The sequence below is a fragment of the Thermobia domestica genome, chromosome 13 (genome assembly GCF_964235325.1).
Source record: "Thermobia domestica chromosome 13, izTheDome1.hap1.1, whole genome shotgun sequence".
Classification (NCBI taxonomy): Eukaryota; Metazoa; Arthropoda; class Insecta; order Zygentoma; family Lepismatidae; genus Thermobia; species Thermobia domestica.
Window position 1 is genome coordinate 92,116,977 of NC_137466.1, and position 23,648 is coordinate 92,140,624.

General features: G+C 37.7%; 1 protein-coding gene across 2 annotated transcripts in view; it reads left to right on the forward strand.

Moving 5' to 3' along the window:
* Adar (Adenosine deaminase acting on RNA) overlaps positions 1-23,648 on the forward strand; it is a 402,559-nt gene that overhangs the window by 356,359 nt on the left and 22,552 nt on the right. For both annotated transcript variants that reach the window (XM_081736085.1, XM_081736087.1), the window contains 2 exons: positions 11,034-11,185; positions 21,340-21,482. In XM_081736085.1, the coding sequence (XP_081592211.1) occupies positions 11,034-11,185; positions 21,340-21,482 (295 nt within the window). The remainder of the gene's footprint in view (positions 1-11,033; positions 11,186-21,339; positions 21,483-23,648) is intronic.

Consider the following 23,648-nt stretch of genomic DNA (forward strand, 5'->3'; position numbering starts at 1 on the left):
CAACACTATTTAAAACAAAACGCATTAATGCATGCAGAGGAATCTACATATATATTTTATTATTCGTGTTGTAAAAGAGAAAAGTCTTGTCATAAATCGCGTTACCAGACGCTTTCGCAAGGTATTGTATGTTCAGTTGACTATCGATAATAATTTTCTCTGCCTCACATATCACTTGTGCAAGCATGGGTGGCGATTGGGGGGCAGTTGCCCCGCACTTTTTTGAAGTAACCCATTAATGTATATAGTTTCATTTAGAAATGTAAAGTTTTTGTATGTATTATTGGTTCGTAGATAAAATGGTGCCATATATTTGCCGTTCCGTGAGTACGTATTGGTTGTCTTCCGGTGGAGTAAAGAAAAGAACAGGAATTGCGTTTTAATTGCCACAGAAAATAACCCCAAAATTAACCTATTGGAGCACAACAATTTCAGCATACTTTCATTTTTTACAAGGGCTCGATATGTTAGTCAGCCGCTTTGAAACTAATTCAGAGAGCATTTCGCAAAAGAAAAAGAAAAAAGTATTTCACAAGTTATTTTTTAATTGCACAAAAATTGGCAGTTCCTAAAATGTCTTTTCTTCTTTCTAAAGTAAGGGGTAAAAGCGTAATAAGAAACAAAGTCTATCTTTTCCATTGTTTTGTAGCGTAATATATGAGTGAAATGGTGTGTTACGGGTGTACGAATGTATATACAATTAAATTTAGTGAATTCAAGATAATTCTAGGTTTTAGTGTTATTTTGTATAACTAGAGTATGGAGTGAATCTAAGTATTGTTGTGTTTTGATGTGCTCCAAGAAAGTGAAAACTGCACCTAATGGCAACGAATATGTTTCGGGAAGTTGCAAAAGCAAACATTTCTTTAAATGTCGTAGAATATGCTTGTAGTATTTACTGTCTTTCGTTTTCTAAGAGTAATAACATTCATTTAATAGCATGTGTGGAATTAAAAAGTAAGTTGTTCATTAATCCCTGTTTCAATATGACTTTTGCAAAACAAGCATCATTATTTATTACTATGATTAATATTATCCTTTCTATTTATTTGTTTTGCAAATTTGTTATTCAATAATCTGATCTCACAGTTTTCCAGACAGAATTTTAAGATGTTCATGAGCAAGGAATCAAATCTCTTCTTACACTTTTGTTGTTTAAGAGTACAAAGGGCTACTACCTACTGGCGTTGCTCTTATCAATTTACCTTATAAAATATGAAATACTATATACGGTATTTTAACTGAAAAAGATAGTATCCTATTAGTTATACAACCTTTCGTCAAACAAAATATTAGAAACAGGCAGGAAAATTAACATTTATATGCAAATATTCAGATCATGTCTTGGCCCCCCCCCCCCCCACTTTTAACGTCCAACCGCCGCCACTGTGTGCAGGTGACCATTTGTTTGCAATTTACGTCATGTAAATACAATTTTTACGATGTTCTAGAAAAATTAGACAAACAAGGATTTTTTTTTAATCGACAGTAAATGAAGACTAAAATGCAACTTTGAAATCCAAAAACACCCTCTTACTAGCTGAACGGCATACACACTCTGAAAACCGAACGCGGCAAAGCACGTTCGAAAATCATAATGCGGTTTTGAAGTTCGAAAACCGAATAGCTGTTTTCTAAACCGACATTTCGGTTTTATGAAATTTCACTTTTGTCAAAACCGATTTCGACAGGAGTAATATATATATATATATATATATATATATATATATATATATATAATATACTGCCGGTCAAAAGTTTCCGGATAGGCGCTGCAACTTACATTTTTATGACTAATCAATATATATTCGATAGGGAAAGCAACCAATTCGAAATATTTTGAACAGTGTTTGTGTGTATGATTTTGCCTCTTCTGATGGTTTGTTGCCGTTATTATTAGAAATGACGCACAGAGGTAGGATATTAAGTGAAGAGGTACACGTTGGTATCATTGCGCCTTATAATATGGACTTTTCTATTCGTCAAATGCCTTTCAAACTGAAATAGACTCCATCTACTTTTGTAGATTCCATAAAGCGTTTACAGCAAGGACGAAAGAACGTGGACAAAAATTGAACTGGAAGGTCTAGTATTACGTCACGTACGAAAAATCGTATTATTGTATTGTTTGGCAAAAGAAATTTGAAACTTACTGCAGCCGAACTCTAATCAGAATTTAATCGTAGTCATCCTTCCAAACATTTCAGTTATTACTGTGAATCGACATTTGAGTGTAACTACACTCTGGGTAAGAGTTGATGGGCAGAAACCATCGCAGGTTCAGTTGAAACAAGTAACAGAGGTTCCAATGGACCCTGAAGAACAAAAAATTGACAACAAAGCAGTAGAAACGCGTATTATGGACTGATGAGTCAAAATTTCAAGATTTGGACAGCGACATCGAGTTTATGTTCGAAGAATTGTTAAAGAAAAGATACGTCCTAACTGTGTAATCCCGATTATTAAAAATGGAGGAGTTTTTGTGATACTTTCGAGGTATTTCGCAAGTTCTGGAGTTGGTTGGATTCACAAACTACAAGGAAATCTGGACAAAAATTGTTATCATTCCGTTTTAAGTAGCCATATTATTCCCTCAGAATTTGATTTGATTGGTCGCAGAATCCCTTTTTTTGCAAGATACTGATCACAAGGACACGTCCAAACTTTGTTTTAATTATTTTAAGAAACAAGCCAAATGAGATATTTGTATCATGGAATGGCCTCCCCAGTCTCCAGATCCTGACCACCGAACTTCTCTGGGAAAAGCTTGCCAGAAGTGTAAGAAAAGACTGTCCAACATCTGCTCTGATGTGTGTGATATTCTGCAGAACGCCTGGAATAATAATTCAGATGAAAATCTTCAAAAACTTGTAAGCCACATGCCCCGATTGGTGAAACGAGTGAAAGCAGCAAACGGCGGTTTTTTTGACGAGAGGAACATTTAAAGAATTTTCCAGTTTTCTTTGTTGGATAACGTTATTATGTTATTCTGATATTAAAACTATCATTGTGTTCCTAAACTACCAAGTATCTTGTGCAAAATTCCACCGTATCACAAGCCTAACTTAATATTTATCTGTTTTTTTGATCTGTCCGGAAACTTTTGACCGGCAGTGTATATATGCTTCAAGATAAAATAAACTTCAATAAAGTGAATGCGTAAGCATTGTCAGTATTAATCAGCGTAACTCATCAATATAATGAAGTGTGTGTGTTATTATATTCCGATATATTTGTTGTATATAAGTTTTCGAAAAGGATTTTGACGACAAACTTGATAAATAGGAAAAGTAAACTGGAACTATTAACACAAATATTCCAGTTACGCAACTGTTGAGTCATATCCTGCGTTTCTTCAAAGGATACCAAAACTAATTTAAATATGAAAGAAAAGGAAAAAAGGAAATGTATATACAGTCGAACCTGCATATATTGATCGCTTTTAATGCCATAGAAAAGTGATGATGAATTTAACACAATTTAAAGCAAAAACTGTTATAAATTGTAATGCAGTAACTAATTATTTTCTGCGTACTAGCTGAAATAACCAGCGTGCACGGGAAGAATATTTGTCCACAATATTTGAAAGTAAAGAACTGAGTAGAATAAATAACGAAAAGCAACGCCTTCAGAGTTGCAACTCTGTCGATTTCCAGGCCAACTGACATGCACGTTCTTGACTATACTTGGGCTGAAATGACATTCAGAGTGTCACCAATCAGCTTAGTGACTCCGAAAACTATGGATTCGACACGAATCTTAGTCATTTTGGACACTTTATTTTTAATCCATTCTGCCCCCCCCCCTTCCCCCCACACACACCTCACGTTGATTGAGCCTGAACTTGAACTTAGATGGCATTATAAGTGTCACTATTCGTCTCAGCGACCCCAAAGACTATAGATTCGACTCTAATATCGATCATTTTCGATTATTTTTACGTGTTTTTACTTGTCACTCCCCTTCCGCCCCACAGTATTTTTTTCCACATTTTAAGTTGTAAGTGTATGTCAGCTTGTATTAGAAATAAAGTTACATAAAGAGTTTCATATTCCTAATATGAGAAATCCGTGAGATATTCTATTTTTTACATAAATTTTAAGCCACCTCTTTCTCTTTGAAGTTCCTTCTTTTCCTTTAGGATACGAACCAAAAAGTTTTATAATCTAGGTCACTAAAGTTAACGATGTGAATCTGTATACCGGATGAACATTTTGTTGGTATAAGATTGGTTTATATCGTGTAAATAACATGTGATAAGAATTGTTTCTGCAGCATGCAGTAAAATATTGCTTTAATAGATAGTGTATATATTATGTTTGTGCGAATGGAATGTGATCCCCAGGTGCATTATTTCCAAAGACAAAAATAAATTTAAGAAAAAAACAGTATTTGATTAATCAGAGTGGTCGCCATCTGTAACTACACATCATTTCCATCGCTCAGATAACGATTGTATTCCTTAGCGAAATAACTCTGATCAGTGGGAGAGTTATCGGGGAAATACGGTGGGTGAGTAAGGATTTCACACTGCAACTCGTGGAGAACCGTTCTTCGCATGATATGTATGTAACATTTTAACTTTTCGTACAACATCAGGACACCGTTTCTTCACCATTGCTAGAAGCTTGCTGACAATTTTCAGGTGCATTTCGTAGAATTCACCACTGCAACGATGTGCCGTGGGGGTGTCACCTCGTCTGAGAAAGACACGATTGATCACTGTCACCATACCACCAACACCTTTTGTGATTGGAGAAATGGTTTAAGAAAGGGAGTAGAAATTAGGAATCACGGTCCAATCATTGTCCTGATCATTTTACGATTGTCATAGCTGATCTATTTCTTGCCTGAAGTGACAATCCGATACAGGAGACTTTTCTTGGTTATTCCGTACATTTAGAGCACTGCGCATCTCCAGGCGGCGATTTTTGTTAGCCGATGTCACGTGTGGGGTTCGTATATGTCCGGTAATTTATGGGGATTATCTCTTATTACGAGATTGTGTCTCGGCGTCCCAACAAAATTCTTCGAAACGCAATGTGTCCCGTAATGTGTGGATTTGTTTAACACACTCATTCTTAAATTTAAACATGTAATTGCCAAGAAATTAACAGTTCTCGTCATAGAAATGGCATACCAATTGATTTCACTGTACTGTTGCTAGAATAGTGCAGCTAGCAGACGTAGTAGTAACTAAGCACGGCTTATTTAATGTGTCTTTAAAATACCGAGGAGAACGTGTGTTCTCGCAGAAGAACTAAGGACTGAATATTCTTTCATTATGAAATTTCAACTGTGATGAAATTTTAAAAATAATATATGAACCCTACTCATGTAGCACCTGTTGAGTCCATCTTTTTTACCTTACCGATAGCACGCAATCGCCGAACAACAGTGAATGTTGTATATCTAACCTGTCTGCAGTGGCATGAACACTTTCCCGAGGATCCACTTTCACTGTGTTTTTGAGGAGCTCATCTATACTTAATGTTGCTCTGTTTCTGCGGGACTCATTTTGCAATGCTGTCACCGACACGAAATTTACATACCAACGGCGAATGGCACGTTCATTTCGCTATTCTTAGCCCAAATGCACTGTTAGTATTTTTTGCGGTTTGCTGTGCAGAATGTCACAGTTTGAATTCGTAAAGAGAAGTCACTCTCAGTTATGTATACTCCATGATGCACTTTCTTACGGCCATGTTCAACAAGCCACTACCTTCTTATTATATGGGTTCCCCAACCGTTTGCAGTACATGTACAGAACTTGTGGCGTTAGATCCGTGATCTTAGCCCATCCGTGTGTTGTATTGCTGAAGTGAGTTTCCCACCAGACGTCAAAGCAGCCATTTTATTCATGCCAACCAAATACAGTACATTTGGAACGGGGATCCGTGTTCGACTTCCAGTTGTGCTCGTAGTTTGGATTCCACTTTATGCCTTAGGTTCCCATCTCTATTAAAAGTGGACGTTCAACTCCTATCCAACCCTCTTTGTGCGCGATTCGCACACTGGTTCAAATGCTGTAATTACAACCTGCTAATAGCGCACATATCTGTGATCTTTTTTTTCTTTTCTTTTTCTTTCTTTCTTTCTTTTCACATTTGACAATAAATGCAGATAAGATTGTCAGTTCCATGAAATACTCGAAGCATGCGTAGTCTCACCTCCTGTAAGTAGCGAAACACCTAAAGCGGCCCTTAGTACTGAGTTTATGTTTAGATACATACGCTCTGCTAATGAGTTTTGTTCAGCAAACTGTGGGAAGAATTGTGTTATTTTTTTCTTCTTTCTTTTCTATACTTCGAAACATGATTCCTCTTTGTCATAAAGTTTCTGCAGATGATTTCCAACAATCTTCGAGCATGTAATAAAAACAAAGGACACAACTAGCTCAATAAATCTGTTTGGACTAGACTATCAAATGTCTTGCAATGTAGGATATGAATGGCGCCGATCTATTCATACACTCGCTCACGAAAATCATAAACAGCACCAAACAGTATTTTTGGAAAAGTATCCTGTACTGGCTAAGTTTTCCCCAAGAAAACGTACTCAGTCGAATATATAGCTGGTGTCCTACATACAGAGGAAAATTTAACATTAACAGACTAGAAATAACCTTACATGAATGCGGCAACTTCTCCAAGATACATAGATGGCCAACCTCTTTCTATCTATCACGAGGGACATTTGATAAATCTCGAGGTTACCTCGCAAGGAATTGTGTGATTTGAAAAATCCTTCATCAGTGTGAAGCTAAGTCCTTCTGACACGGGAGGGTCCCACAAGTTGTCGCTAAAATCTGATTGCCGCATAGCACATCTGATAGAGCATCATGAGAAATGAAAATGAGCAAAATTTAAGGTGCTATGGACCAGAAGAATAGGAGTTACGGGGCTTCAAAATTTGAATATCCAAAAACTTATATCATAAAATTAAGTACGATTAAAGTAAATATCTTGGAAACCATTAAAGCAATCAAAGCAAAAGTTGCACAATACAATGAGAACAAAATGTCCTATCGAAAACCACAAATAGCGTTGCCATAGGTGAAGCAGTGTTGCCAACTCAGCATAAAAATATTTTATTTGAAATAGCACCATATACAACTGTACACAGATTTAAAATGCACTATTATCACTAAACATAACAGTGAAGTGTAGTGGTACAGTGTTGCACACTATTGGAGCTACATGTACTGAAAATGTATACTCATATTATTACAAGAAGACAGTTATAGATATGCGACAATCATTTTGGACATAATTTGATAATGATTTTGCAGGGTACTTTTAATACCGATATTATGTGTATAATCGGGAAATGTATATTTGTAGTAAATTTTATAGGAAAAGAATTATAAAACAAAATGTTGCTAAATGGACAAGAAAGTTTTATTTTCGTTTTATTGTTCTTATTTACTGCTCTTTGGACGTGAAATTTGCCACATACATGTTTTTGCCGATTATACACATGCTAACATTGTAAGAAATACCGGGCGAATTCGTTATGAAATTATATTCCTACAACAGCATATTATAGACATGCGAAAATAATTTTGGACATGAGTGTACAATGGAGAAGTCTGATATTTGACAACAAAGGGTAATAAACGAATGCATTAGAAACAAATGAGGATTTTGCATTTAACTCTGTAGCCCCGATGAATAAACAAACAACTCGCGAAAACAAAACGATACACGCGAGGAAAGAAATACGTGTTTTCTAATTCTGTAAACTGGTTCTCGATTATCTTATCATATTTGGAAGAGTATTTTTTTTTTGGTTTCTGTCTTTCGTGTTGAGTGGCACATTCTTTTATTTCCTCTCCTCCATACCATATGATTATATTTGTACACTGTAATATTACCATATTCACATTGCAAATATTTTATTACTACCTCATTTCGCTTTTAGTCGGCCAGGATAGCCGTGTGGTCTAGATGGTTAGACAACCGACATATTAGGCATCGCGGCTTCCAATCCCGCCTCAGACATGTTTTTGTTGTACTTTTCAGCAACCCTGCCAGGGGACGAGGGATTCCTATGGGTCTCCCGCTGACTCCCAAATGGGAAACTAACGCGTCCCATTGGGTCTGGTAGCGTACGTGGTACTTCAAGACGGTAAAAAGTTAAGTAGTCCTCTGGACGGCCCTACCGGGGGAGAGCAGTGGTCATGGCCCTTCTCCCAAATGGCGACCTACTCGTGCTGTTGGGTCCGGGAAGAGATACTGAGTATCTCAGCGTGTACGTGGTACCTCAACACGTAAAAGAGAGGTAGTCCCGTATTGCTTGGACGATCCTACCGGGATGGGAGTGTCGGATTCCTGCCTGCTAGGAGGACCAAACGGAAACGGGAAAGGTCCAATCCCAGATACCTGGGCAACGGTACTAATTCCGTGAAAGGGAGGTAACCCTGTAGGATATGGGCTGGCTCCAAACTCAAATGGTGACTTAACACGTACCATTGGATCCGGGATGAGATGCACAGCATCTCGACGTGTGTGTGGTACCTCTACACGCGGCCGTTGCCAGTTGAACGATAGAGGTAGGCAGGGCCGGGACACGATCCCCCTCGGGCATTGCCAGGGGTTCCGGACTGGGTTGGATTCTGCCGGGTTGTGATCATACCGTGGGATTCGGTAGCATATGGGAACTTATCCCAGGAACCTGGGTAATGGTGAACATGTGCGGAAGGTGAGCTCGCCTTATAACGCTCGGGCACCATGCCTGCAGAGTATGGTAGGGCCTGACTCGCTAGCAGGATCGCCTCCACCAGTAGGTCAACTGGTAGACACTCAGGCCTGCGGTCTGGCCGCGCAGTGGGCGTATCCCACTCCCTCAGGGAGTGGGGGTTACACACTTAGGTGTCAAGATTAAGAGACAAATCTTGGCGGTGCACTTGTGCACGAGAACGTAAGTCCAAGCACGAACAACCACGGGCGGGGTGCGTTACATTCTCGCGGAACCCGTCCATCAAATAGACCGAACGGTCGCGGGCATGTTCTCCATGCATGCAATTAAGCGTGGATTAGTAAACCACTAGCATCAACGTGTACTTTTCACCTTACATTTCATTGTAATCTTTCTCCTTCATAGTGATTTGGATCCCACTTTACACTCCTATATAGCTTCGGAGCTAACACAGGACGTAAAAATGGCATCACTCAATTTCGTTTTTCAAATACATCAATATTTTGTGACACTGCTGACATTTTGCTATGTTATACTATGTTATGCATTTGAACTAAATTCATAGTATGAGACCCAGATTCTTTTATTATCATCTGTTGCCACATATCAGACTTCTCCATTGTACATTTTTAGCACACGTAGCTCCAATAGTGTGCAACACCGTACCACTACACTTCACACTTCACTGTTATATTTAGTGATAATAGTTCATTTTAAATCTGTGCACACTTGTACATGGAGCTATTTCAAATAAAATATTTTATGCTGAGTTGGCAACACTGCTTCACCTATGGCAACACTGTTTGTGGTTTCCGATAGGGCATTTTTTTCTCATTATATTGCGCAAATTTTGTTTTCATTGCTTTAACGTTTTCAATATATTTACTCTAAACGTGCATAATTCCATGATATAATTTTTTGGATATTCAAATTTTGAAGCCCCGTAGCTCCTATCCGATCGCTAGCGCCATGTAGTGGTGGCATCGCAAAACATCAGTCGAGATGGCGTCGTGGACTAGTGAGGAACGTGGTGGTAAACGCCCTGTAATTCATTATCTCCTTCTCAAGGGCTTGTTGGCGAAGGATATTCACAAGGATATGCTGACTAATTGAGAAACGATGCTTCGTCATATGCAGCAGTCATAAGGCGGGTGGCAGATTCAGACAGGACAGAATATAATTTATGAAACTCGAACCGGCCACGCAGAAACAGTGACAGCAGACAATTGTGTATAATATTCTGAATGATCGCCGTATGACTATCAAAATCATATTCAAGCGTGTGAAAATATCAACAGAGCGTGTTCATTCCATTATCCATTACATCCTGCAAATGAGGAAGTTATCCACACGGTGGGTTCCATGAAATATCTCTACCAACCAGAAGCGACATCGAGTTCAGCTTTCAGAAGCACACTTGATGCGTATTCGTGCTGACACAAACGACTTTCTGACTCGCCTGGTCACCCAGGACGAGACAGGGTTTTATCATTTCGACCCGAAAACGAAGGACAAATCAAACCAATGGAAACATGGCACGTCACTACACCCAGGAAATTTCGTGTGCATCTCTCTCTCAGCAAGGAAGGTGATGTGCTTCCCAGGATGGATGACATGGGATACTGTTGTGTGACTTGATTAAGAAAGGACAAACAATCAATGAGAGTTACTCTAGTCTTCTGCGGCTGTTGCGGGCCACAATTGCGTAAGACAGATCTGGCAAACTGAAAAATCTCGTAATCTTCCACCAAGACAATGTACTATGTCACCTTTCAGAAAATTCATGATCATAGCTTCCAGTTTTTACCGAACCTACCCTGTTCATCGGATTTCGCATCCTCTGACCATCACTATTTTCGTAGTTATGATGCCATTATAAAGGCTGTGCATGCTTGATGTGAAGACCGAAATGGATCCTTTTTTCATCCTTTGACATGGGAGACCGGAGTTCGATTCCTGGTTGGAGCTCACCTTGTTTAGATCCCACATTAAGCTGTAAGTCCGCTCATAGCCTCGCTGCTGAAAGGGACGCTAAACTCAAAAAATCAAATCTTTCCCATATTGGGCATTCTGATGTTAGAATTTGTACAATGTCCGGTAATGCTTACGCGTTATGTAATTTTCTCCATGCATCCGTTTGTTCGTCTGTTTTGGATCAGAATATTCGAACAAGCTCTCGTTTTCAAGTTTCCGTAATTTGTGTTTGGTCTTTCGTGTTAATATTCATGTAACTATGTATTTTTATTGTATTTATATTTAATTTTTATGTGATTGAAATATTGCAGATGTTGATTCAATTGTTCTCCTCTAATGTTTAACCGTTTGTATTGTAGGGTCAGCGCCTGTTGACAATGTCTTGCTCAGATAAGATAGCTCGTTGGAATGTGGTGGGCCTGCAGGGTGCTTTGTTGTCTCACTTTATTGAACCAATTTATCTTGATAGCATTGTGCTTGGAAGTCTTTTTCATCCAAGCCACATGTACCGGTAAGTAGATTCGATGTGTATTTGTAAAGTAATAATTATATATAAAAATGATAATGAGTTATGATATGTCATGTCGAGTCTGGGATCTTGAAAATGTTTGATCGCCATGGTAACCGTCCCGTGACATGTCGCCAGTCTAACTTGTACAGAGTAACAATTTCAACGCCTCTATCGACTTAACCGAAATTATTTGATATCGGACTCCCGAAGGTAAAGAGAAAATAAATAAAACAAAAAAAAAAGTTTTTAAAAAATTATATTATTTTCGTTGACCGTGTCCGTACAGACAACTCCCAGTCACGACTTTTTTTTTTTTTTTTTTTACAAGACGAAATTAAGGTAAAAGGAGATTTAGAAGAGGAAGGGAAAGGGAGGAGAAGAAGAATACGGGAAAAGGGAAAAGAAGGAAGAAAAGGAAGAAATACTGGATAAATATTGAATAGTAGCGCGAAAACGCAAAATAAATTCTAATTAGTGGAGATAATTTTCTTCCGAATCCTTCTGTGTAATGCACACTACTCGTATCACTGACCTGGATCCAGGTAACTATGTGCATTGAAGTTACCTAAACCCAGCTCAGATCACGAGAAGCGGTGTTTATTTATGTCAAAATAATAATTAATTTCATCCAGACATCGATGAAGTTGAACATATATGTGATTTAAAAAAAAATCCTCATGGTTTTTTAAGATACCGAAGAAAAATTCAAGTAAAAGAACATTCCCTTGGATTTGACTTATTCGTTGCTATTGCCTCACCTCTTAGAGCCATAGTGAGATGGTCGTCTACAATATCCCATCGAGCGTGAACTATGGTGCATATATATTAGATATTCATAAGTGCAGTTATGGTGCTTAACGCCCCAAAGATACTAATACTTAAAACTAAGAGTTCATCCATCCACAAACACGCACACTCTCATACTGGACGATATTTCACATCGACATTTAGGTAAAATTTACTTTCAAGGAAACTAATCTACTGAAAGTTGATTTACATTTATTGTGCAAAAGTCACATATTTGACATTACATACAATATATAAGTTGACCATTATATAGGTAAAAATTATATGGTATACTTAAGTATTCCAGGGAAAGATACATGGATAGATCTTTAGCTGATAAACTTAGGATGAAACTCCGTAAATCACAATATAAATGAATATATCGTTAAAATTAGTGATAAACATAGTTACTTCTAATGGATACAACAGAATAAGATTAAAATAAAAAAATCTAAATATTTTTTTTTTTTTTTAAATTTAGATTAATGAAGAATAAAGAGTAATGACATCAAGTATGAGTCCGTCTCTTATAGTTATGAAAGTTCGAAAATAAAAATGAGTCCGTTTCTCATTTTTTTGTAACATAAAAATAAAAATTTAAAAAAAAAGCGAAATGAAAATGAGTCTATTTCTCATCATTTCATACACAAAAATAAAATGAAAGAGTTCAATTCTCTTCGTTTATTACTATCACTTGAAAATTTTCGCGTTTCACTGCACCATGCGCACAATTATTAATTATCAGCTAGTGACTTGTATTCCCCTTTAGCGGAATCATACTTGCACTTTACAAATCGAAAATATCATTAAACCTAGGATACGATAAAATGACACAATATACCGTTTATTCAGTATTTAAGTTCAATTGCAAAACATAATCACATTCATAATCAAAATTGGGATTTGTGTTAAATAGTCAAAATCAAGATATAATGTGAAACAGTGGTATCCGTGGAATTTTAAACCGTTCAAATGAAAACAAACTTCTTGGAAGATTGGAGGGAACTTACACCAGTTATTGTAGAATTCAATTTAGATTAAACGAAAAAAAAAAGAAGAAGAAATCATCACTAGGATAAAATTTTTAAACCTTTCCAATCATTCAGTTACTATCGCACCTTCTGAATAGAACTTTTGTAGCACTGTTAACTGAGATACACGTTAAGTACCAGGGAGATTTAGTAATTCGCACTGATGAGGTTCTGTAGTACGGATTGTTAGTAAAATTAGTGAAAGCCCAAAAACCTGCCCTTTCATACCATAAGTTTTACAGAGGGGTTAATACATAAAGTTTACTGTATTTCCAGGATTTACAAGCGACGTTACAGAGTGCAGTTATAATTAAAGTGATTGCTCAAACTACGTGCAATATTTATATTATATAAAATATATGACGAACACGGAGTTGGAGGTAAACCTTCAAGGCATTAGTTTACGTCTTTTACATTCACACATACTTCTTATTACATTATCTCTAACGGCGTTTAATTCTTCAATAATACTTCTCATAATAACATCTACCCCGTGTAACGAAATATTTAATTCACATATACTCAATTAATCACGCAGCTACGTAGTTATTTATCACAACACCAAAAATATCAAACAAACACAGTGTGCGTGGGTTTTCTCGGGGTTCTCCCGTTTCCTCCCACTTTCTTCATTCCACCATTTCATTCATTTCTCATAATCACCGTCTCCTTTAGCCTAACCGGCATAACCGTGGGACGTAAAACTCAAAGATTTCATTTTCATTTCATTTCACCAAAAATACCAAGGCACAATCAACATATCGCTAAATGCCAAATATATAATAAACAATTTTGTCAAAATTTCTCGGCAGGTAAGTGACACTTGGTCGAGTACAAGATAAAAATTAATTTTGAATTTACAAAGAATCCTAATTTAACGCTACACATGCTACTAAGAACCTAAACTTAAAATTTCTCATCTTATGGTACTCCGTAGAAATAGTGTTGAAAATTTGAACTATAAAGTGCACGAAAAGTCAATTAGTCGTCATTAGAATAATGTCGCAATAAAGTAACCGCTGTGCGATCGCTCGCGAACTCAATCGGCCAAAACTACCGGTGTAGAATTTTGTTACTACTTAGCAAGAGCTAATAGTCTTATGAATCCCAATCATCAACCTCTCAAGAAAATGTTCCAATTCAACAACGTATATCGAATTGTGTATTTAAAAAATAATAAAAAAAAAACGTAAATTCCAAACAATTAAAAAAAAATTAAAATGTCAAAAAAAAATTATAAGAGGGAATTGGGAGGGGGGAAGGTTAGAACTAAAAAAAATCTTGGACAAGACGGAAGGTAGAAAGAAGATAATTGCGGCGCCAAAGAATATAGATATACTAACTAAAAAGAACAAGTGGTCCAGTTTATTCATATGACAAACCGTCATTTCTGCCAAATATTCTTTCATATGCCGAAACAGTTCTCCTATTAAGATAAATATCTCCAAGTCCACAGCAATTCAGCTGGCTGAGACCTTGGGGACCCCGGCACTAGCGGAAGTGTCAGTGTGGTCTCTAATTTAGAAATCTCTAAATTAAAAAGAAATTATCCGACCCCTCAGAAGCTAAGAAGAGTCTGGAGCAAAGTGTAGAAAATTGGAATAAGAATTAGTACAATTAAAAAAAAAAAAAAATCCCTAACTAATGTTAGCCGAATTGAGAAAAAAATTATTAAATAAAATAATTTAGTACTTGCGAGTATTAATTAGTCCAAAGACTCACAGGTCGCATACCAATCGCAGGGACGCGAACCTCTGGGCACCGATTAATTTCCACTGCTACTATAATTTAGAATCAAAACAGGGAAAGGGGACTTCAGTGCCTGGTACGATACCAGTTATACGGAAAAAAATTCTTGCAAGTTAATTCACTCTTGTACCGTTTCTTCCCTCTGAGCACTGAGCACTCTTGCTTAATCTTTAATGAATACTAGAAAGGTAAATAAGAAAAAGATTTTGTCAGGACGCACTAGTGCCAATTAACACTTTCACATTAGTCACATCGCAAGTATAAACTTCCTGATTTCACCTACAGCCAGATTTATCTAGTATTTCCCTTCATTTAACCGATCCTCGCCGAAGGAGTCATCTCATAACCACTTGGCCTTGTATTCATTAATACCCACTTTTTTTTTTTTTTTTTTGTTTTGTTTTGTTTGTTTGTTTGTTTCTTTAAGTATCATCTATAAATGTAAATGGCGTACCTCCGCCGATTTATCTGAAAGAGTAGACATAACCACTTTACTTAGCCCAGTAGACCTATTGTGGAAGTTCACATCGGCTGAGTGTTTTCTACATTGAGTTATATTTCGTTAGGAGAACGTGGCATAATTTATTTGGTGTGGCTAAAGTCCTATGACGTAAATATACTTCAGGGTGACCTCTACACATACGACAAATTACATATATAAACATTATTTATTTACTTACTTATTTATTTCTACGATACTACGTCTTCATTTATAGCACACCCAATTCTTAAAAGTAAATCTATCATGCCATAAAATACACAGTATGCAAGCTACGTTCTCTTATTCAAATCACTTAATAATCCCATTACTCAACAACATTATTTCTGATAATACAGTCACCTAGTTAGTCCTAAGCAAACATTCACTAACCTTAATATTTTGTAACGAATCAGATTAATGTCTACAGTAAATAATTTTTAGTAGAATTTTACATTTATACAGATATTTTGAAATAATTTGACGTAAATTAGTTTTCAAGGCGTGGGTGTAAACAAAGAAACTACAATACAGCAATTTTACTGTTTGAAACGGTTTCAGATCACTTCAATGCAAATGGCGAAATGGTTAAGATCGAACGCAAAGTTGAACTTTGATGATAATTTACCTAATTTTGTCTAACGGCCTAGAAAGAAGGGGGAGAGTCTATTATAAACATTTGAACGTAGTTCCATATTTAAACAAAACGATGAAAATGTAAAACTAAATTATGTTAAAAATCAAACACATAAACAAAAGACACGGAAATATTAAATGGTCCAGCACATACATACATACACAAACACACAACTGATCCTACCCAAAGCAAACAAAACATAGTAATACACATCAAATACTACTTACACCTACACATAAATACGACAGGGGACCCAAAAGAAACCGGACTTTCGTTCTAAAAAAGTAATTTATTACATTTTTTACAAAATTCTTCAGTCTCCTTCAAAGTACTCTTCATTAAATGCGATTAATTTCTCCCATCTTCTTTCCCACTGTTTGAAGCACCTCTGGAACTCTGGAACTTTTATATCGTCCAATGCGCTCTGCGAAATTCTTTTTACAGCCTCTACACCATCAAAACATTTTCCTTTTAGATTTTGTTTAATTCTCGGAAAATGTCATGTTGGTCAAAAAGTTTGGATCACTTTCAATCTGATTTTTCAAGTCCTGGCTCAAATTCAGACGAATGATTTGATCCTGTGTGAGCAGGCGAGAAACAAACTTAGCGGTAACATGTCTCATTTGCAAAACCTAACGCTGGCACGAGCTTCAACTCACTCCTGCCCGTTTTGAAATAAAATCGATCGTGAAACGATGATCCTCGCTGATTTTGGGGCAGTTTTGTTCGATGTTTTCGTCGTTTCGAAATAATGAAGAGCACCCAGAACGAGCATGATCTTCAACACTCATCTCACCACACTTAAAGCGCCCAAACCACTCAAAAAATTGTGTGAGGTTCATAGTATCCTTCTTGAAAGCCTGTTGAAGCATTTGATAAATTTTCGTTTCCGATTTTCCAAAAAGGAAGCAAACATACTCCTTGTTCCTTTGAATCTGCCATAACGATTTCGCAGGCGCAAACGAGAACGGTTGAGAAAAACAATAATACGATCAAACGTTAACCTCCTACGCAGACGCCGCTTGGCCAACTGATCTGGGAAGGTCTCGACTAAACCCACCTAGCAGGAGAACTCTCTACTACGCCTAGGAACGGCAACGCTCTTTCAATCCGGTTTCTTTTGGGTCCCCCCTCGTATACATAAGTGAAAACTATTAATTTACTAACTTCGTTTAATATTGAAATGAAACTGGCTCTGAATGTGCACCTACGGATTTATTTTTTTAAATAAATAAATAAATAAATAAATATAGGTGGGAGGAATTTGACGGGGCCAATGTGGCCCTAATGTTGTAACTAACTCATCTCTAATTTCTAGTGCTGGTTAGGCCTAAAGTCTATAACACAATTATTTTATTTTATTTATTTATTTATTTATTTGGGGGGGGGTCCTTCCTGATGGGAAGGAATTCCTACTAACTGATCCTACATGGTGAAATGATAACTCCGGATGAATAGAAAGCCCGGATAGATTTAAGTTATCTTGTTAACTATGTTTTCATATATTACAACACTGTAACTCATGGTCTTAAACGAATAATGACATGAAACTGACAAGAATCTTTAGAATGATTTTGCATAAACTTAAGTAAGGGACAGGCTATTCCGGTTCAGAAAGTAAAAAAATCGAAATTTGGGGAAAAGAAAAAAATCGAAAGTTTGACTGTCGAAAATCTCCTATAGCGTTCCGGATAGAAAACCACTCATACTCATTGTTCGTTGACTTGAGGTTACCTGGTCCCAGATCGTATCTTGACTAATCTCTTACAATGGTCCTAGTCCAACTGCAAAGTAAACAATCCCATGGAAATTTCTGTAGGATGTTATACAAGAACGTGTTGTGATATTAAACTGCTTATCAAAGTCTCTCGGTGTCTGAAAGCGGTTCATCCAATGTTTCTTAATCGGCTTATCTGCCGTTGCATTCAGTGGCAAAGTCGATCTCTTCCTTCCTTAGACTCCAACTATCTTGTAAGTATTGCAAAATGAAATATTCAGTTCTGCTCTGTACAGCTAATGTCTTATTTCGGTATCACTGGGTAATAATTAGTATACTTCATATCAATGTCCAATGTCAAACCCGGCAAACCCAATGTTTTTGACAGCTTCAAGTAATTTATCAAAACTCCACGATGTAATGAAAGAATACTGTAACGCTACATACAGGTAGCCTCGACAGGTAGCTTTCTATCCTCCATGACCAGGTCTTCAATAAAAACATTGTTTTTTGAGGTAGTTGCACAAATTAGACTTTCGGACCTTGACAGATCTTCAGTTGACACCTCGTAAATTCACGCGCCCACTTCCTCACAGTACAGTCAGCAAGTCCAGTGACCCACGAATATCCTTCAAGTTGCGAAGATATCGATACCTTTTTCACAACATATGAACTACGTATATCTGACCAAAAAATCTGAAAATGTTATTTTCCGAAACCAGATTTAGTGCTTTTCTGGAGTCGGATAAAATTCGAACTTTGGATCGGAACAGATTTCATTTTTTAACACGTCTATGTGGGTAGGAACAAATTACATTAGGTATGTTAGTTGGATGCAATCTCAAAAGATTAATTCTTTTTAAGCAAATAATATACAAATTAATATAAGTTCGAGTTTAATGTGGCATGGTATACATATTAAATCGTTGAATGTTTTTTGAATAAGCAGTGGTATAGCCAGACAGAGAAGTGTCATGGCAGAGCTAATAATTGCTTTGTCAATGACCACAAGCAGCTTCTATACAACGCCCATGACCCCGAAGTGCACACCGAACTACGGCTGTTACTATATCTGGCGTAATGACAGAACATGACTCTTACGATTCTTTCGTGTAGCTCGTCGATTGTTACTGGTTTTTCTCGATACACGACTCTGGACGGTTTCCCAGAGTAGATGTCCAGAGGTCTTAAATCAGAAGACCGAGGTAGGTACTCAACAGAACGTCTTCGACTAACCCACTGTTCGGGTAGAGTTTTATCGAGATACAACCTGACATCACGATGGTAGTAAGGTGGGACTCCCGTCTTGTTGCATGTAGAAAAATTAATCACCATACAAGTTTTGGATAGCAGGAAATAACCTTGTCTGAAGCGTATCAAGACACCTCACCAGTTATGCTACCCTCGAAGAAGGGACCAGTCACACCACGCACTAACCCTCAGTAGATTCACTGCCCTGTTCACATGAGCATGAGGATTTTCGTTAACCCAATAGATACAATTGTGGCGGTTCATAGTACCATTAACCACCATGGCCGGTCCCAAGCCCAAACTGAAAAAGGATGAGATACCCCATCTGTTCTTTCCCTGGTACACTTAGAGAGGGAGATAGGTAGTCGGGAAGTGTGTGCAAACACACTACTCTCGTATGCCACTATCCGTAACTATTACCCTAATTTGAATAGTGGTGAATAAAATGGCAAATAATCTACCGGCGGAGGTGAGGCTTCGTCCATCCTCTGAAATGGGCGACTAACCCGTGACATTGGGTCTGGGAGGTACGTGCGATCTCCTCACGGCCTCATATAGATAGGTAGTGAGAACTGTCGTCCGTATCAGCGGAGGTGAGGCTTCGGCTATCCTCTGAAATGGGCAACTTGGTGTGTCCCCGAGAGATAAGACTACGTAGTATCCCAACAGGTATGGTGTGTTCATTGGGACGGATCCAACACCCTACCCGGAGGATGATCTGGCATAAGCCCTTAATGAACATTTAGTGCGTTCTCTTGGGTCCGGAATTGGATAGTTATATTGTAACGCACTCTCTCAACCTCAGATGTAAATGAAGTAGTGGAATCAATCTTTCACCCCAGGTTCTTGTTAGGATTTACTGGGTCCAGGAACCACGTCCCTACCAGGGGGTGCCGCCGCTTCCAAATGGCCATTGTCTTTAAAGGGATACAGTCTCCATCAGCCATTGGGTCTAGTAATGCACGGTGTGTACTTCTTCCGTAAATAGAGGAAGTTCCGTATTGCTTGAACGACCCTACCCAGGGAGGGTGTGGTGGTCCCTCGCAAGTGGTGGCCTACACGTACCATTGGGTTCGGAAGGTAGCTTAGTTACAACGTGTACGTGGTACCTAAACACGTTAAAGGTATCCCCGTAGTCCCGCATTGCTTGGGCCAGAGGAGGTTCCCCAACTCCCACTCTCCAGGTTACCGTGTGTACACAGACGGTCTATATTAGTCATTGGCTCTGGTAATTTTCGGTGTACCTCTAACGTAATTAGAGGAAGTCCCGTATTGAATGATTCTATCGGGAGGGAAATGTCGGCCTACTGCCTGGAGGGAGACCGAATGGTGACTGGGGAAAGGTTCCAATCTCAGGCATCTGGGTAACAGTTTCCGATCCAAATAGAAGGGAGGAAACTCTACAGGATAAAGAGTTGGTATCAAACTCAAATGGTGACCTAACGCATACTATTGGATCTGGGATGAGATACGGGAGTATGTCGATAGCGGTAGTCAGTGAACGATAGAGGTAGGCAGGGCTGGGATTAAATTAGCTCCCTCGTGCATGCCTTGGGCTCCCAGATTGGGTTGCATTCTGCCGAGCTGCGGTCATATTGTGGGATTCGGTAGCCTGTGTGAGCTTATCCCAAGAATCTGGCCAACGACGAGCATGAGCTGGAGGTGAGCTTGTCTTACAACGCTTGGGCACCATGCCTGCAGAGCATGGTAGGCCTTGCCCCTACAGCAAGGCCGCTTCGACCAGTAGGTAACTTGTAGGCACTCAGAACTTAGCCGGGCCGCAGTTGGCGTATCTCACTCCCTTAGAAAATAAGGGTTACATTGCAAATTCCGAAGTAAGGTTGAGGAACAAACCTTGAAGGTGCATATCATGCACAATGACAGACAATTCGTCCAAATTAAGAGGAACTACGGGCCGGATGCATCTAGCGGAGCCGGTCCATAAATCAGGTTATATATTAAAATGTAGCAATTTGCAAAACACGTTCAAATTTTCATTGTAATTTACAATTTAAAATACTGACTTTGCCATTTTACAAACTAAGATAGTAGTTGACTTTGATATATACACCGGGACTTTCCATTAAGTGCTAAATCTGTAATGTCATCAGCATACGGGAAATTGACACTATACACCCCACGAAGTAAATATTCATTTCTATGACAAAGAGATAGCTTATTTTCACATATCTGTAACACACATGGTAGCCTAGCCAAATATTATCCAGTTCATTTTTATGTATATGTATTTTTAGAAATTGTAAACCGAACATTATTTCTCTTTCACTGTTTGAATAAAAAATATTAGATTACTTTTACATGTTAAAGATCCGCGTGAATCAGTTACCCATTGTAATTGTAAAGGTCAATCAGTAATTATAATCAATTATAGGTACTGGAAAATTCTAGAAGCTTAAGTAGTAATTTTCATAAATACTTCAAAAATATAATTTGTGTCCTTTCGTGATCTATTCTAACAACTATATTTTTATTTATTATTTTCAGAGCTGTATGTGGAAGGATACAAACAACGATTCAAGGTCTTCCACCACCGTATCGATTGAACAAGCCTTTGATGAGCCTTATTAGTTCTCCTGAAGTTAGGCAGCCAGGAAAAGCACCTAATTATAGTGTCAATTGGACAATTGGTAAGTTCTGTATTACGAAAGATAAGAACTTGTGTAGTTTTTCCAAAAGATCAGCTAGTATTACTGAAATCGGTTGTATGTTTAAATGTTGAGATGCATAGCTCAAAAGTAACGTGATATAGGAAGCTTTAATATTAAATTTAACTATTAGAACGTTTGTGTGCCGCCTTTGTCTAATTTGCAGGGTAGTTAGTATAACAAAATATAGCTTAACCTAAACTTATAAAATGGCAGCATTTAATAATTCCTAACCCTACAACAAAAAGTTAACAGAGCTAAGACCGAAATAGGATCAGCGATCAATATCTGTAATTTCCCAGACAGAAAATACAGGTGGTTTACAGGCGCCTGTGAAACATGCATAAACAGGCATATTTTTACAGGCGCCTGTACATGCGCCTGAAAATGGAACACTTTTAAACGCATGAGACAGGTATGTATTTTTTTCACGATCATTGCATGTTCATTTCACGGAAACAGGTAGTTTTCATGTTGATAAAGTTGCAACCTTGCAACGTGAAAACTGCGTGTAAACAACATGTAGAGAGTGGAAAGACATGTACGTAACCGGCATATTCCATGTAGTTGACATATACGTTACCTCATGAGGATCTGACGTCAGCTGCTTTTCATTTGATAAAAATGTAATTGACATGTTAAATACACGTGAAATACAGGTGTTAGCAAATTAGTGGGCGTGTTAGCGAATTATACATGTAAAGTACATCGCATTAAGTGTACATGAAATTTGCGTGTAACAGGTGTTGGACACGCATAAGACATGTACGTTCCATGTATATACGGCAGAAGAGACATGTAGGTAACATGTACATGGGAGCCACATGTAACATGCATGTTAAACGTTGATCACATGTACATGTAACATACATGAGACCTGCATGTTACAGGTGGATTACATGTACCTGTAACATACGTGTTACAGGTGGATTACGTGTACCTGTAACATACGTGTTACAGGTGGATTACATGTACCTGTAACATACGTGTTACAGGTGGATTACATGTACCTGTAACATACATGTTACAGGTGGATTACATGTACCTGTAACATACGTATTACAGGTGGATTACATGTACCTGTAACATACGTGTTACAGGTGGATTACATGCACCTGTAACATACGTCTTACAGGTGGATTACATTTACCAGTTACATACATGGGACATGTCTGCTGCAGGTTGATTGCATGCACCTCTAACATACATGGGACATGCATGTAATAGGTGGACTACATGTCCCTTTCACACACGTCGAACATTTATGCGATGAGCATTGAATGTCCATTGCACGCATATGGCATCATGCATGTTACGTGTGTATTACGCATGCACGTAATCAAGTTGTAGCATGAATTTTGCTTGCTTTGCAATGGAGATGCAGTGCTCATGTCATATATATGTCCAACGTATGTAACAGGTGCGTGTAAACCATCTGTAACACACATGTCCAACGTATGTTAAACGCACATTGCACGTACTAATAACGTTGACTTCAGATGAATCCACTTTGCACCTTCCACTGATATTTGCTCTCTCTTCCAAAAGAATTGCATAAGCCACATGCAGTGGACATTAAAGAGCATTAACGCAAAACAAACTTCCATGTACCGTACATGGGCATATTCGACTTCTAAACAGAAGGCCAACACAGAACGTGCAAGGGTGTATTCATCTGAAAGTAACATGTAGTTCAATAGTTCACCTTATATATATATATATATATATATATATATATATATATATATATATGTCTTGTCGCACAAACGCATTGTCAAGCAACTGAGTCAACTTATAACGAACCTATTACATTTCTTTCCCTACAAATTTAAATATTTATCAATTTGTAAACAGCTAACAAATAAGCAATTTAAAGGAATTGTCGTTTACCATATTTATTCTTTACAGGTTTGCTCACTATGATAATACTAACTTACTGTTATAAAGAAGAAATGAGATTTTTTATTTTATATTTTTTATTCTTTTGTACAAAAAATACAAAATAATAAAATTACATATTTATGTACTTGTTACAATAATTTTTTGACCCATCTAGTAATTCCAATCAACAGTGGTTTTCCGATTGCTTAATCTCGCGGAAGTGATTCTGCACGTGAAAAGTAAAGAACAGATGTCCTACAATACATA